The 10,858-nt window shown below is 42.9% G+C and overlaps 2 protein-coding genes across 3 annotated transcripts; both read left to right on the top strand.

The window, feature by feature from the left end:
* The first annotated feature begins 1,066 nt into the window (after nt 1–1,066).
* Nucleotides 1,067–4,487, top strand: gpalpp1 (GPALPP motifs containing 1). The gene is made up of 7 exons (XM_076983160.1): nt 1,067–1,302; nt 1,584–1,710; nt 1,809–1,931; nt 2,097–2,355; nt 2,714–2,878; nt 3,213–3,314; nt 3,670–4,487. The coding sequence occupies exons 1-7, from the start codon at nt 1,212–1,214 to the stop codon at nt 3,886–3,888; spliced, it is 1,086 nt and encodes a 361-aa protein (XP_076839275.1). The 5' UTR covers nt 1,067–1,211; the 3' UTR covers nt 3,889–4,487.
* A 198-nt stretch (nt 4,488–4,685) lies between these two features.
* gtf2f2a (general transcription factor IIF, polypeptide 2a) lies at nt 4,686–10,657 on the top strand. Of its 2 annotated transcripts, XM_076983537.1 has the most exons (9): nt 4,686–4,896; nt 5,578–5,651; nt 5,774–5,792; nt 5,925–6,069; nt 7,899–7,946; nt 8,377–8,458; nt 8,631–8,730; nt 9,497–9,640; nt 10,096–10,657. In XM_076983537.1, the coding sequence occupies exons 1-9, from the start codon at nt 4,831–4,833 to the stop codon at nt 10,213–10,215; spliced, it is 798 nt and encodes a 265-aa protein (XP_076839652.1). In that variant the 5' UTR covers nt 4,686–4,830; the 3' UTR covers nt 10,216–10,657. The 2 variants fall into 2 exon arrangements, with proteins under 2 accessions (XP_076839652.1, XP_076839653.1); XM_076983538.1 differs by lacking the exon at nt 7,899–7,946.
* Nucleotides 10,658–10,858: the final 201 nt, after the last annotated feature.

The following is a 10,858-nucleotide window of genomic DNA, read 5'->3' as shown; positions in this document are numbered from 1 at the left end:
TGGGGGCCAATGGGGCAGTTTTCTGTGTCTGGTGCCAAACAAATGCTCATAACTCTAAAACTAATTCATCAAATGATTAGATATCTCGGCGTGCCAGAGAGGACAAGTTTCTCTCCCATTTAAAATTTAAATGGAGCTTCTAGGTCAAGGTGTAAGGATTTTACAGCAGTTTAGCCACGAAAGTTTTGATCATTTTTCAAGCCAGTTCACACTCTAACTGGCTGTTAAGATTTGAATTTCTGAACATTCCACCATTCATTTTAATAGGGCCATTTTTCACTTTTAAACTCAATTCTATTAAAATCTATAACTCTAATCGACTCCAAAAACGGATAGCACACCACACAGAGCCGAGACCTTCGAAACGCAGTTCGAACGGAGTCTGTACGTTAAGCGGTTCGGGCCGCATTAATTGCAGAAATTTTGGAGAAGAATAAGAATAATAAGAATAAGAGGAATATCAATATAGTGCTTTTCAAGCACTATAATAAGAGGAATATCAATATAGTGCTTTTCAAGCACTATAATAAGAAGAAGTATGAGGAATATCAAAATAGTGCTTTTCAAGCACTATAATAATAAGAAGAAGTATGAGGAATATCAATATAGTGCTTTTCAAGCACTATAATAATAAGAAGAAGTATGAGGAATATCAATATAGTGCTTTTCAAGCACTATAATAATAAGAAGAAGTATGAGGAATATCAATATAGTGCTTTTCAAGCACTATAATAAGAAGAAGTATGAGGAATATCAATATAGTGCTTTTCAAGCACTATAATAAGAAGAATAATAAGAAGAAGTATGAGGAATATCAATATAGTGCTTTTCAAGCACTATAATTAAACATCGGAGTATTTTTTGTACATTTAATCCTCTGCTAAATCACCTGAGCTTTACAGCACAGTTAGTCACAAGCACACAAAGTTAACTTTAGTTAGAGAAACAAAACCAACCCGGATAATAACGTGTACACATCGAGTAAAGGCGATAACCCAGCAGCAGACTAATGCGTGATTTCGTTGATTTCGCGCATGCGCCGTTTGGGGGGTACAGGGGGAACTGAATTGACCGTAACACCGGAATTGTATGCAACACCGGCTCGACCGATACATCGCTACACTCATCTGCACTGCTGGTGTCGATAGACGCTGTAAATGTGTTGTTAATGTGAAATAAGAGCTTCTTTATTTGGGAATGCGGACAAATCTATGAGCATGTCGGACAACACGGTAATGGGACCCGCTTTACCACCAAAGCTGCAAAAGAACAAAAGTGATGAATCGGATGAAGACGACACAAGTATGCTGGAGGTTTCATGTTAGCTAAATGGCTAACGAGCTATCTGTCTAATTTGATGGGTTTGTTTATTATTTTAGTGTATCTAAATTGACTTGCCTTTTGCATTTTGATAGCCATTAGTTAGTCAACTGGGGTAACTGACAGACCAAATGTGAAAATACCCTTTTCGTATTCTTGCTGGGTTAGCAAGGCAATTTAGATAGCGATTGCTAATTATGCCAAGTGAATGAACACAAAAACAATACGTTGTGGTTTATACGTTTATTTTATTTGCTTTGCAGTTATAGGTCCAGCGTTGCCTCCACTTTATAAACGGTCCGAGTCTCCTAGTTCTTCGGAGGACAGTGATCAAGAGGTCGTGTTTAAAAGAGCCAAGTACTCTGGATCGGATAACGGTCTACCGTCAAAGTACGGCTTAATACACACAACAGATCAGTTTCTCTTCTGTTGTTTGACATGTTGTCTGTTTCTAGTAATACATGTTTTGTTGTTATGCTGAAATGCAGCAAGTCTTGCAGGCGTGAAGAAGCGCCTGGGACGCCCGATGCAGTGGGTGAGGATGATGATGATGGTTTCTTTGGTCCAGTACTTCCTCCGGGATATAGAAAACAAGATAGTTCGCCAGAAACGTGAGCGCAAACATGACTGAAATGCCGATTAAATGTTAAGCAGCAAGGCTGTAATTCTAGTGCTGCTGTCTTTTAACTACGATTTTTAAAGCATCCAATTTTGTTCATGTCATTCATGTGATATTTAGCAGGTTTACACCCAAACCTTTTTTTCATCACATTCAGGCAACCTGAGATAGGACCTGCACTGCCTCCAGGCTTTAAAAAACAGGATCATGATGAGGAAGAGGAGAAGGAGGAGGAAGACATGGGGGTCATAGGGCCAGCGCTTCCGCCGGGCTACAAAGCAGACACTTCCAGCAGTGAAGGTGAGGATGAGGATGTGATTGGGCCCATGCCAGCAAAAGAAGCATTGCAGTGCTCTGTGACACTGGACTTTGAAAGAAGGGCACAGAGGATGAAGGACAAACTCATGGGAATAGATGTGAGTGCTCTTTCATTATCTCTCACCCAGTGGTTCTGTTTTTAAGTAAGGAAATGTCATTCTGTTTGTTAAACGACTAAGAACACTCTGGACCTTTTCATCATAGTTGCACCAAGAAAGCTCGCTATGCACACACACATTGTAACAAATGGCAGTTCTTCAGCAAAACATTAAAATGTCGAATTTTTCAAAGTGGAAAATTTAAGTAATTTAAGTAACGTTAGCGTAGTCTCTCTTACATCTTCTGTCCTCTTCCTTTGCTGATTGTATGTATGTGTATGTATGTGTATGTGTGTGTGTGTGTGTGTGTGTGTGTGTGTGTGTGTGTGTGTGTGTGTGTGTGTGTTGGGGGCTTCAGGAGGCCCCTGAGCAGCTGCAGAGAGAGAGCTGGATGACGGAGCTGCCCCCTGAGCTGCAGCACGTCGGTCTCGCCCCGCGCACCTTCAAGAAGAGGGCGGGCCCCGAGGACAAGGACCGCTCCATCTGGACGGACACGCCCGCGGACCGCGAACGCAAGGCCCAGGTGCGGCTGCCACACTGTTCAGAATGGTGCTACGTGTCCGGCACAGGAACGGTGGTGAAGAACTGGGACCAGCTCCAGTCCTGGATAAAATCTAATCTGTTAAACTGTTCAGTGCAGCTTACATCCTGCTGGAGTTGGATCGCTTTTGTTTTATACATTAGAGCCACACTGAATTTTAGCACAAAATATAATAGATATATTACTCAATAATATAATATATAGCTAATATGTACTATATATTACTATGTATTCTCATGGCATAATATATTGCTAAAGTATCCCGAGTGCTCCTGGGTGCTTTGTTTTATGCAATGTCTTTCTCTGATTTTGTCAGGAGAGACAAGAGGCTAAGGAGAAGGGCGAGCCAGCAAAAGCCGACGGCCCTCGTCTTTCCCGGAAAGAGCTAGAAATGGCTGAAAAGGTGTCAAAGTACAACGTAGGTTTCTTTTCTCATTTCACAAGACTCACATCTGGCATCAGGCTAACACCACACTGCCAATTCATTTACATTTTGGGCATTTAGCAGATGCTCTTATGCAGAGCGACTTACAAAGTGCTTTGCGTTTGTTTACAGAATGTATCCTAGATAGTAGTATAGATAGGTCAGAATTCAAAATACCCTTGAGCCAGACTACTACTAAACTACAGGAATCAATGCTGTTGCCTAGTATTTCAAATAAACAGGCTCACTTAAACAGGAATTAAAACTTATACCAAGAAGCCCAAATAAACATAGACAGATAAAAAGTTTAAGATCATTCCACCATTCCACGGCTGATTCTCTCTGACAGGAATCAAAGAGAGGCGAGTCTCTCATGAACATGCACGCTAAGAAAATGAAGAGGAAAGCTGAGGAAGACTCTTCTAAACCCGTGGAGAGAAGGCCCTTCGACAGGGACGCTGACCTGCAGGTCAACAGATTTGATGAGGCCCAGAAGAAAGCCCTGCTGAAGAAGTCTCAAGAGCTGAACACGCGGTTCTCGCATAGCAAGGATCGAATGTTTCTCTGAGAGCTCGCCACTAAAGGCATGCTGCAGAGATGGTTTGAAACAGCAGTCAAATAGTGCTAACCAGTGTGGCTGACAAAGAGTGAAATTAGCATTAGCTTTAATTCACTTTAATAATATTGAACGTTCTTTTGATTTTTCTGCTCCTGTTAAGACATAGCAAATTATTTTGTTCTTGAGGTGCAAATAGAACACTGGTTCAATTCGTTGTTTATTTTGTTTGGTTTCTTCAAGTTGGAACTTCCTTAAAAAGAAACCAGTTAGTTTGCTGAACCTATATGCTATGTGAGCTGTAAATTGTGTTTCTAAATAGCCATGATGTGAATATCCATTTCGGTTTACAGTTTTCTCCAATATCAATCAGTGCAGATTTCCTAAATATTGATTGCTGCACAGGTGCAGAACGTTACAGATGATCAGATATTCCAGTAACATTTACTTTCAGTTGTACAGGAATATTTACTGTGTTGTTTGGAAATGTAGGGTGATTTGTAATGTTTTTAGTATATACATATTCTAAATATTTTAAATTCATATCAGTGTGCAGTTGTTTTTCATATTGTGAACCATGGACTTGAAATAAACTGTAAAGGTTCATGGAGGCTTTGTCTCATAGTTTTTCCTTGAAGCCTGAGGAAAACCTTACCTATTCATGCTACAAAAAGTCGCCTTATAACGCAATTCTTAGTACATTAGATTCTACCTGCTCAAAAGCGATCAGAGAAAGTCTACAGAGGATCTACGAAATCTCACAGAATGAAGACTGGAAAAACCAGCCACCAGAGGCGTCGTGCACTTGGTCTTTATGTCTTCACGAGGCCACCATCCATGTATGTCGTCGCTCGGCGACACAATAGCCTCAGTCGAAACGGAAAAAATTACGCAGTTTTGAGAGCGACACTCATGAAATTATAATATCTAAACGCTTGCAACGAAGACATAAAGATGTCAGATAGAGGAGAAGTGGATTTAACAAGAGCCAAACAGAACACTGGCGTCTGGTTGGTAAAAGTGAGTGCCAACGGAGTTGCTTGCACTGCTAGCAAACGTAGCTTAAGCTAATTCCTAGTAATGTAATGGTAGCTATGTTAGCTTGCTAACCCATAAATGTTTACCGTAACATAATTCGAGCTCTTTTACACCACAGGTCTTATTAATGTGATGTGTAAATGTTTAACCTAATATTTAATAGTGAACGGCCAGTTCCTCTGTAGAAGTGGTTGTTATCTTGCTTATTAGATAGTTAGGGTATGTATTCTTATTTGGTAGCTAGGATATGTTATTATTAGATAGCTAGGATATTATTCTTATTAGATAGTTAGGATATATATTATTATTATTAGATAGCTATGATATATATTATTAGATAGTTAGGATGTGTTATTATTAGATAATTAGTATATTGTATTATTAGATAGCTAGGATGTGTTATTATTAGATAGTTAGGATATGTATTAAATAATTAGGATGTGCATTATTATTAGATAGCTAGAATATGCATTATTATAATTATAATAATTATTATTAGATAGCTAGGGTATGCATTATTATTAGATACATAGGATATGTATTATTATTAGATAGTTAGGATAGCTAGCTCGCAAAAGCTGAAGATGCCAATGCATAAGTCCATTTAAATAAAACTAATGCTTACGCTGTGGATATAGAGTTCACATGTTCAATGTCTAACAGGTGCCAAAATATTTGTCTCAACAATGGGCCAAGGCAGGCGGAAGGGGAGAAGTTGGAAAACTCCGAATTGGCAAGTATGTCAAAAATAATGTAGCAAAACAACCTCTCGGGGATAAAAAAAAATAATAATAATGGAGCCCTTTTCACATAGGAGATTTAATCAGTTTGTCTTTGTATTTGCTTTTTTTAAAAAAAGAAATCAAGGCAAGGCTGAGGTAAGTACAACAACCAAATGTGACGTAAACACCAAAAAAACTCGTCGCACGTCTAAATCCCGACTCTGACAGGTCGTGGTTGTATTGAGAAGTGTTGTGCTGTGTTCCCTTGCTTGACTTTGTCTTGAACAGGTGTCCTTCACACTGAACGAGGAGCTGACCACCATAGACACTATAGGGGAGAAGTCGTCTGTGGTGCGTGTGCCGCGGGAACATCCGTTCACCATGCAGAGCGTGGGGGGGCAGATTTTGGCGGTCTTTACCGAGACACCCTCAGGTGAGCTCTTACCGTCATGTCGAACCTTGGCTGCCATGGCTAGAACGTGACGTTTAGGGCCAGCTTCTCCGATCTAGACCCAATATAAAGAAGCTGCTAGCTTGCTCCACTTTCCTCTCAAACATGCTTGTGGGCATTTTGGTAATAAATGGTATGTTTGCAATCCTCATAAACTCTAGAGGTTTGATGTTTGATCCCATCCATCCATCAGGGCTATGTTTCCTAAAAGCAGGGCAATGCAAAGATTACGCTATGATTCTCATTTAAAACACTCTCAACACTACAATGCTTTTGGGAAACAGAGCCCAGACTCAATATTATAGATTTATTTGTAATATAAGTAACAATATTATAAGTAATTATAAGTACATTAAAATGCATAGGTGCTCACAAAAACAAGACCACATTTATTATTCCACATGGTGCGTATACCCTTCTGAAATCTTGAATCTTATGAAAATAAACATACCATTTATTATTGGCATGTATCTTGAATCATGGTGACATCAGTATTTTGACAGAAAAGAAAAGCAACACTGTCCTCAGTTTAAGAGCAACACAGACTTAAAAGGGCCATTCAGGCCAACTTTTAGTCTAAGGCTTGATCCCAGTCTGAGAAAGACACCTTGAAATATGGAGATGACACTCACGAGGAGTTTGAGGATTTTAGGGTTTGAAAGTTTTAGAGTGCAATCTTTGCTTCTGAGCAGCTGCAGTGGTAAGTTACCTTACGTTTGCATAATGGGAGGGTTTGCAGTCTTGCTGCCGTCTCTGTCGAATCTTCCTGTCTTACTAGCCCCTCTCCCTCTTGCTTTATTTAGCTTGATTCTTTCGTCCTCTGCTTCATTCTTGACTGTTGTGTGGTGTTGTGGCTTTTCAGCACGCGGTGTCGTGGGGCGACCATCTCGTCGGGTTCTTTTGGGCTTCTGCCGTTGCCCGTGTGCAACTCCTCCTCTTGGCTTTTTAGTCGTTCGTGTGCTGTGGGAGAGAGAGAGAGAGAGAGAGAGAGAGAGAGAGAGAGAGAGAAGCAGCTTGTGATTCCTTGACACGATCCCGTCTCTGGTTTCCACAGATTCGAGTCGAGCGCCCTCTTGGCTTCTTTTCCTTGACTGGAGTGTGTGGTGTTGCGCTTTTGGTGTGCGTGCGGTGTGCATGAGATACGAGCTCGCTGACTCTTCTTCCAGAACATGCTTGCCTTTGCTTCAGTCTGGATTGAGCTTGAAGGTGTCCTTCAGTGTGATCGGCACTATTGCTTAATCTCAATCCAAATAAATTTATTCTGTGCTCACTTCACTCTCCACTTTAACCTCGGGGAAATCCAGGCGAGACACATATTTGCAGGGGTTATTTTTTTTGGGGGGGGGGGGTGAGGGTGAGATTGACCTCATTGTGACTCCACCACTAATTTCACTCTTAACTAACTCTTTCCCTCAATCTCCCATAATTCTTACAAATGCTTCTTGGGAGTTATGAGACAACTCTACTAATTTTTGCCATCCGTTCCTTGAAATTCTCCAAGTGTCACTCATGGAGGGGGAAAAACATGTGCATACGGTGTCTTCTGCTTGGAGTGAGAGTGGAGCGTGCATCAGAATTGAGACTGGCCTGGTATTAAGAAGGAGCGCGTGACTGTGAGGAAGCAGCCAGGTTGCTTGGTTGGCTCAGTGCGGTGCGTGTGTTTGCGTTTGAGACGGAGGCTTGGCTCATGGCTTTTTCTGTGTGGTTACACAGAAAGAGACACAACTATCGCTGTGTGTGAGCGAGTGTGTGTGTGTGTGTGTGTGTGTGTGTGAGTTCCGTTGGTTCTCATGTTGCCATCCCTCTCATAGGCCAGTCAGACGCTGACGGCTGCAGCTCAGGTACTGGTACAGGCCCAGGTGAGTGCTTCCCACCGCCACCTATCCGCTGTTAGGAGAATTGCTGGGTTCATGGACGACCGTACAATAAACGCCTCCATAAACACGATCAAAAAGGCATTAAGCCTTGTGGATACAGGGAGGCTCCAACGACACGCGTACCTGTCACACTAGTCCTTAAGCGACGACGCTGTAATTCGAGGCAGTTTGAGATGAATACCAAGCGGCCCACCGGCCGGCCTGCAGGGAGTCGCGTGACAGCAGGCGGCAGCTGGTGCTTTTGGAAACACTTCTGTAACCAAAGCGAGCTTCCACCCCCGAGAGCTGGCCCTCCCAGGCTGGAGCGGCGGCGGTGGACGATGGCGGGGCAGGTGCTGATTTGGTGCACTGCTAGGAGGTTTGGACGCTGTGCTGTGCTGTTGACCGCTGTCGTGTGTGTTTCCTCCCAAAGACAAGATTGCGCTCGAGGGGGTGGTGGTGCAGCGGGCCGAGTGTAGACCAGCCGCCAACGAAAACTACATGAGGCTTAAAAGGTGAGGACGTACACACACACACACAAATACAGGCGCTCAGACTCTGACATAAATTTGATGTGGATTAAAGGGGTAGATGTTCACGTCTGGTTGGTAACGCACCCATACACACAGCAGTCGGTCCGCTCGTGAAATGTTTCACAGCCGAGTGTGGTCTCTCGCCCTGTTGCAGGCTACAGATCGAGGAGTCATCGAAACCACACAGGTTCTCGCAGCAATTGGATAAGGCGGTCACCAGCAACTACAAACCAGTGGCCAACCACGCTAACAACGTGAGTCCGAACGACTTTCAGTGGAAAGTCCCAACCCTCCAAAATGATATGTAGTAGGACACCCAACTGACTGTATGACTGAGCTGGTCATTTTGGAAAGACAGTGAAAATCTGCAGTGCTTTATACTTTATACTGTTTTAGTTTATATATATTTACTTGAAACCTCCATTTCTGCTCCTCCATCCTGACTGGACTGTCCCAGGCCATAGTACAGCTAATGGCGTGGTGTCACATTTAGGAACACGGTGATTCCTGACATGGAAGTGTTGCGGTAAAAACACTGGTGATTTCCAACCCACCTACTCTTGACAGCCCAGGAAGTAAAGGTGCCACTGGGCCTGCCTGTCTTCTCAGAAACCTGCAGCCCTCGCAGGAAGCTGGGAGTTTCCGTTGTTGTCATGTCAATAGGGGCTGGGGTTGTGTGCTCTCCACCACCGATGTTCAGCACCACATCGTCTCCTCTCGTTTCGGGGAGAAGCTCCAGCAGTGTTCGGCCCTGGCCAGTAAAGGTCCAGTGAAGATCTTAGCCTGTAGATCTGAGTAAGCATTGGACCTATGAGGGAAGTCTTGGCGTGAGGCCGCATCACAACACCATCAGTTTTGCAAGGTTGAAGGTTCACCAAAGCTCCGTTGGGGCTAGGTGACGCAGACCCTTCAAACAAGTCTGAATCCAGGCAGGATCCCTCACATTCAGTGTAGTGTTTTTAGGAACTGCTTATGTTGGTCAAGAACACACACACACACACCTTTGTCTTCCTCTCCCAGGTGGACTATGAGAGAAGAAAGAAAGAAGAGGGGAAGAGGGCACGTGCGGACAAGCAGCAGGTGCTGGACATGCTCTTCTCTGCCTTCGAGAAGCACCAGTACTACAACATCAAAGACCTGGTGGACATCACCAAACAGCCTGTGGTAAGCAAGAGGAAGCCACCGCACTCGTATCTCCTTATCCAAGGACATAGAACATGATCAGCATGTTCTTGGTAAACTTACTCCGATCCAAGTTCAGAAGGGGTTTCAAGGAATAAGTAATGTTATGATCTGAAAATTTCTGTTTCAGAAATCCCACAGACAAAATGACTGTGTTTCAGATACTGTTTAAGGCTAATACTAAACTGGCCGAACCAGTTCCACACCTGATTTGTATTCACTTTAGGGCTGGATTTGCTGATGTATTTCGTTCCACAAATAAGATTACTGGACAGCATATATACACACACACACACCAGCCAGCCATTTGGCATTAAGAGCACACGCAGTAGTTCAGCTAGGTGTGTGTAAATCCGAGTGTCTTGTTTGGCCTGGGAGAAACCAGCTGTCTACACACGTGCGCACGGAGGTCTGCGTCTCACTCTCGTCCGTTACAGATCTACCTGAAGGAGATCCTGAGGGACATCGGCATCTACAACGTGAAGGGCACGCACAAGAACACGTGGGAGCTGAGGCCGGAGTACAGACACTACCAGGTGGAGGAGAAGAGCGACTGACAGGCTCCGTGTCTGTAGCGCTGACCTACGATCTGGTTGCTTAGTGTGTTTTTTTTTGCTTGTCTTTTTAAAAAAAGTATCACCATTACATGGATGGGGTTGTCTGACCCTAGAACTCCCACTTGAATAATGGGCCCTGGTTTGTAGAACACATCCAGCACTGCCTGGTGAACACCCTGGTGAGTAAGTCCAATCATTTTAGTATAGCTGTTTTTCAGAGGCCGATGTGCTCTAGTGGAGATGCATAGTCGCAGGGATTCAGCATAGTTGTGGCCTTTGTTCATTTGAACTGATCATTCTCTCAAGCATACATCCAGGAAGCAGCTACAGAGTTCTACACACCCATTTAATGTTCCTCTTAAACTTACTATTGATTTTAATTTACTGAATGTTTAAATAAATGTTTTGTACAAAAATACAATAAAAACTTGTGTGAAACGTTTTACGTGTACATCTGTAATTCAATCATCCACTTTTCTAAACTTACCCCGCATGTCAAGATGGGAAATTAATTAAAAACATTTTTTTCATTCTCTACAAACATTAATTTTGTAGTTCAGATGGTACTCAAATCCCAGTTCAGGATTTAGTAATCCCTTATAATTGTTTAAATGATTCATGTTCGATTCCCAGGCTATGACTG

The sequence above is a fragment of the Brachyhypopomus gauderio genome, chromosome 20 (assembly GCF_052324685.1).
Source record: "Brachyhypopomus gauderio isolate BG-103 chromosome 20, BGAUD_0.2, whole genome shotgun sequence".
Classification (NCBI taxonomy): domain Eukaryota; kingdom Metazoa; phylum Chordata; class Actinopteri; order Gymnotiformes; family Hypopomidae; genus Brachyhypopomus; species Brachyhypopomus gauderio.
The sequence above is the reverse complement of the archived record's forward strand: the minus strand, read 5'-3'. Positions and strand labels throughout refer to the sequence as shown.

What these genes read in the sequence shown, in the direction of transcription:
- gpalpp1 (XM_076983160.1), top strand. Translation starts at nt 1,212, where the DNA reads ATGAGCATGTCGGACAACACGGTAATGGGACCCGCTTTACCACCAAAG. An exon ending in GATAACGGTCTACCGTCAAA is followed by an intron (nt 1,711 to 1,808) that starts GTACGGCTTAAT and finishes GCTGAAATGCAG; the next exon opens with CAAGTCTTGCAGGCGTGAAG. An exon ending in AAAAGGTGTCAAAGTACAAC is followed by an intron (nt 3,315 to 3,669) that starts GTAGGTTTCTTT and finishes TCTCTCTGACAG; the next exon opens with GAATCAAAGAGAGGCGAGTC.
- gtf2f2a (XM_076983537.1), top strand. Translation starts at nt 4,831, where the DNA reads ATGTCAGATAGAGGAGAAGTGGATTTAACAAGAGCCAAACAGAACACT. An exon ending in CTTTACCGAGACACCCTCAG is followed by an intron (nt 6,070 to 7,898) that starts GTGAGCTCTTAC and finishes TCCCTCTCATAG; the next exon opens with GCCAGTCAGACGCTGACGGC. An exon ending in TGGCCAACCACGCTAACAAC is followed by an intron (nt 8,731 to 9,496) that starts GTGAGTCCGAAC and finishes TTCCTCTCCCAG; the next exon opens with GTGGACTATGAGAGAAGAAA.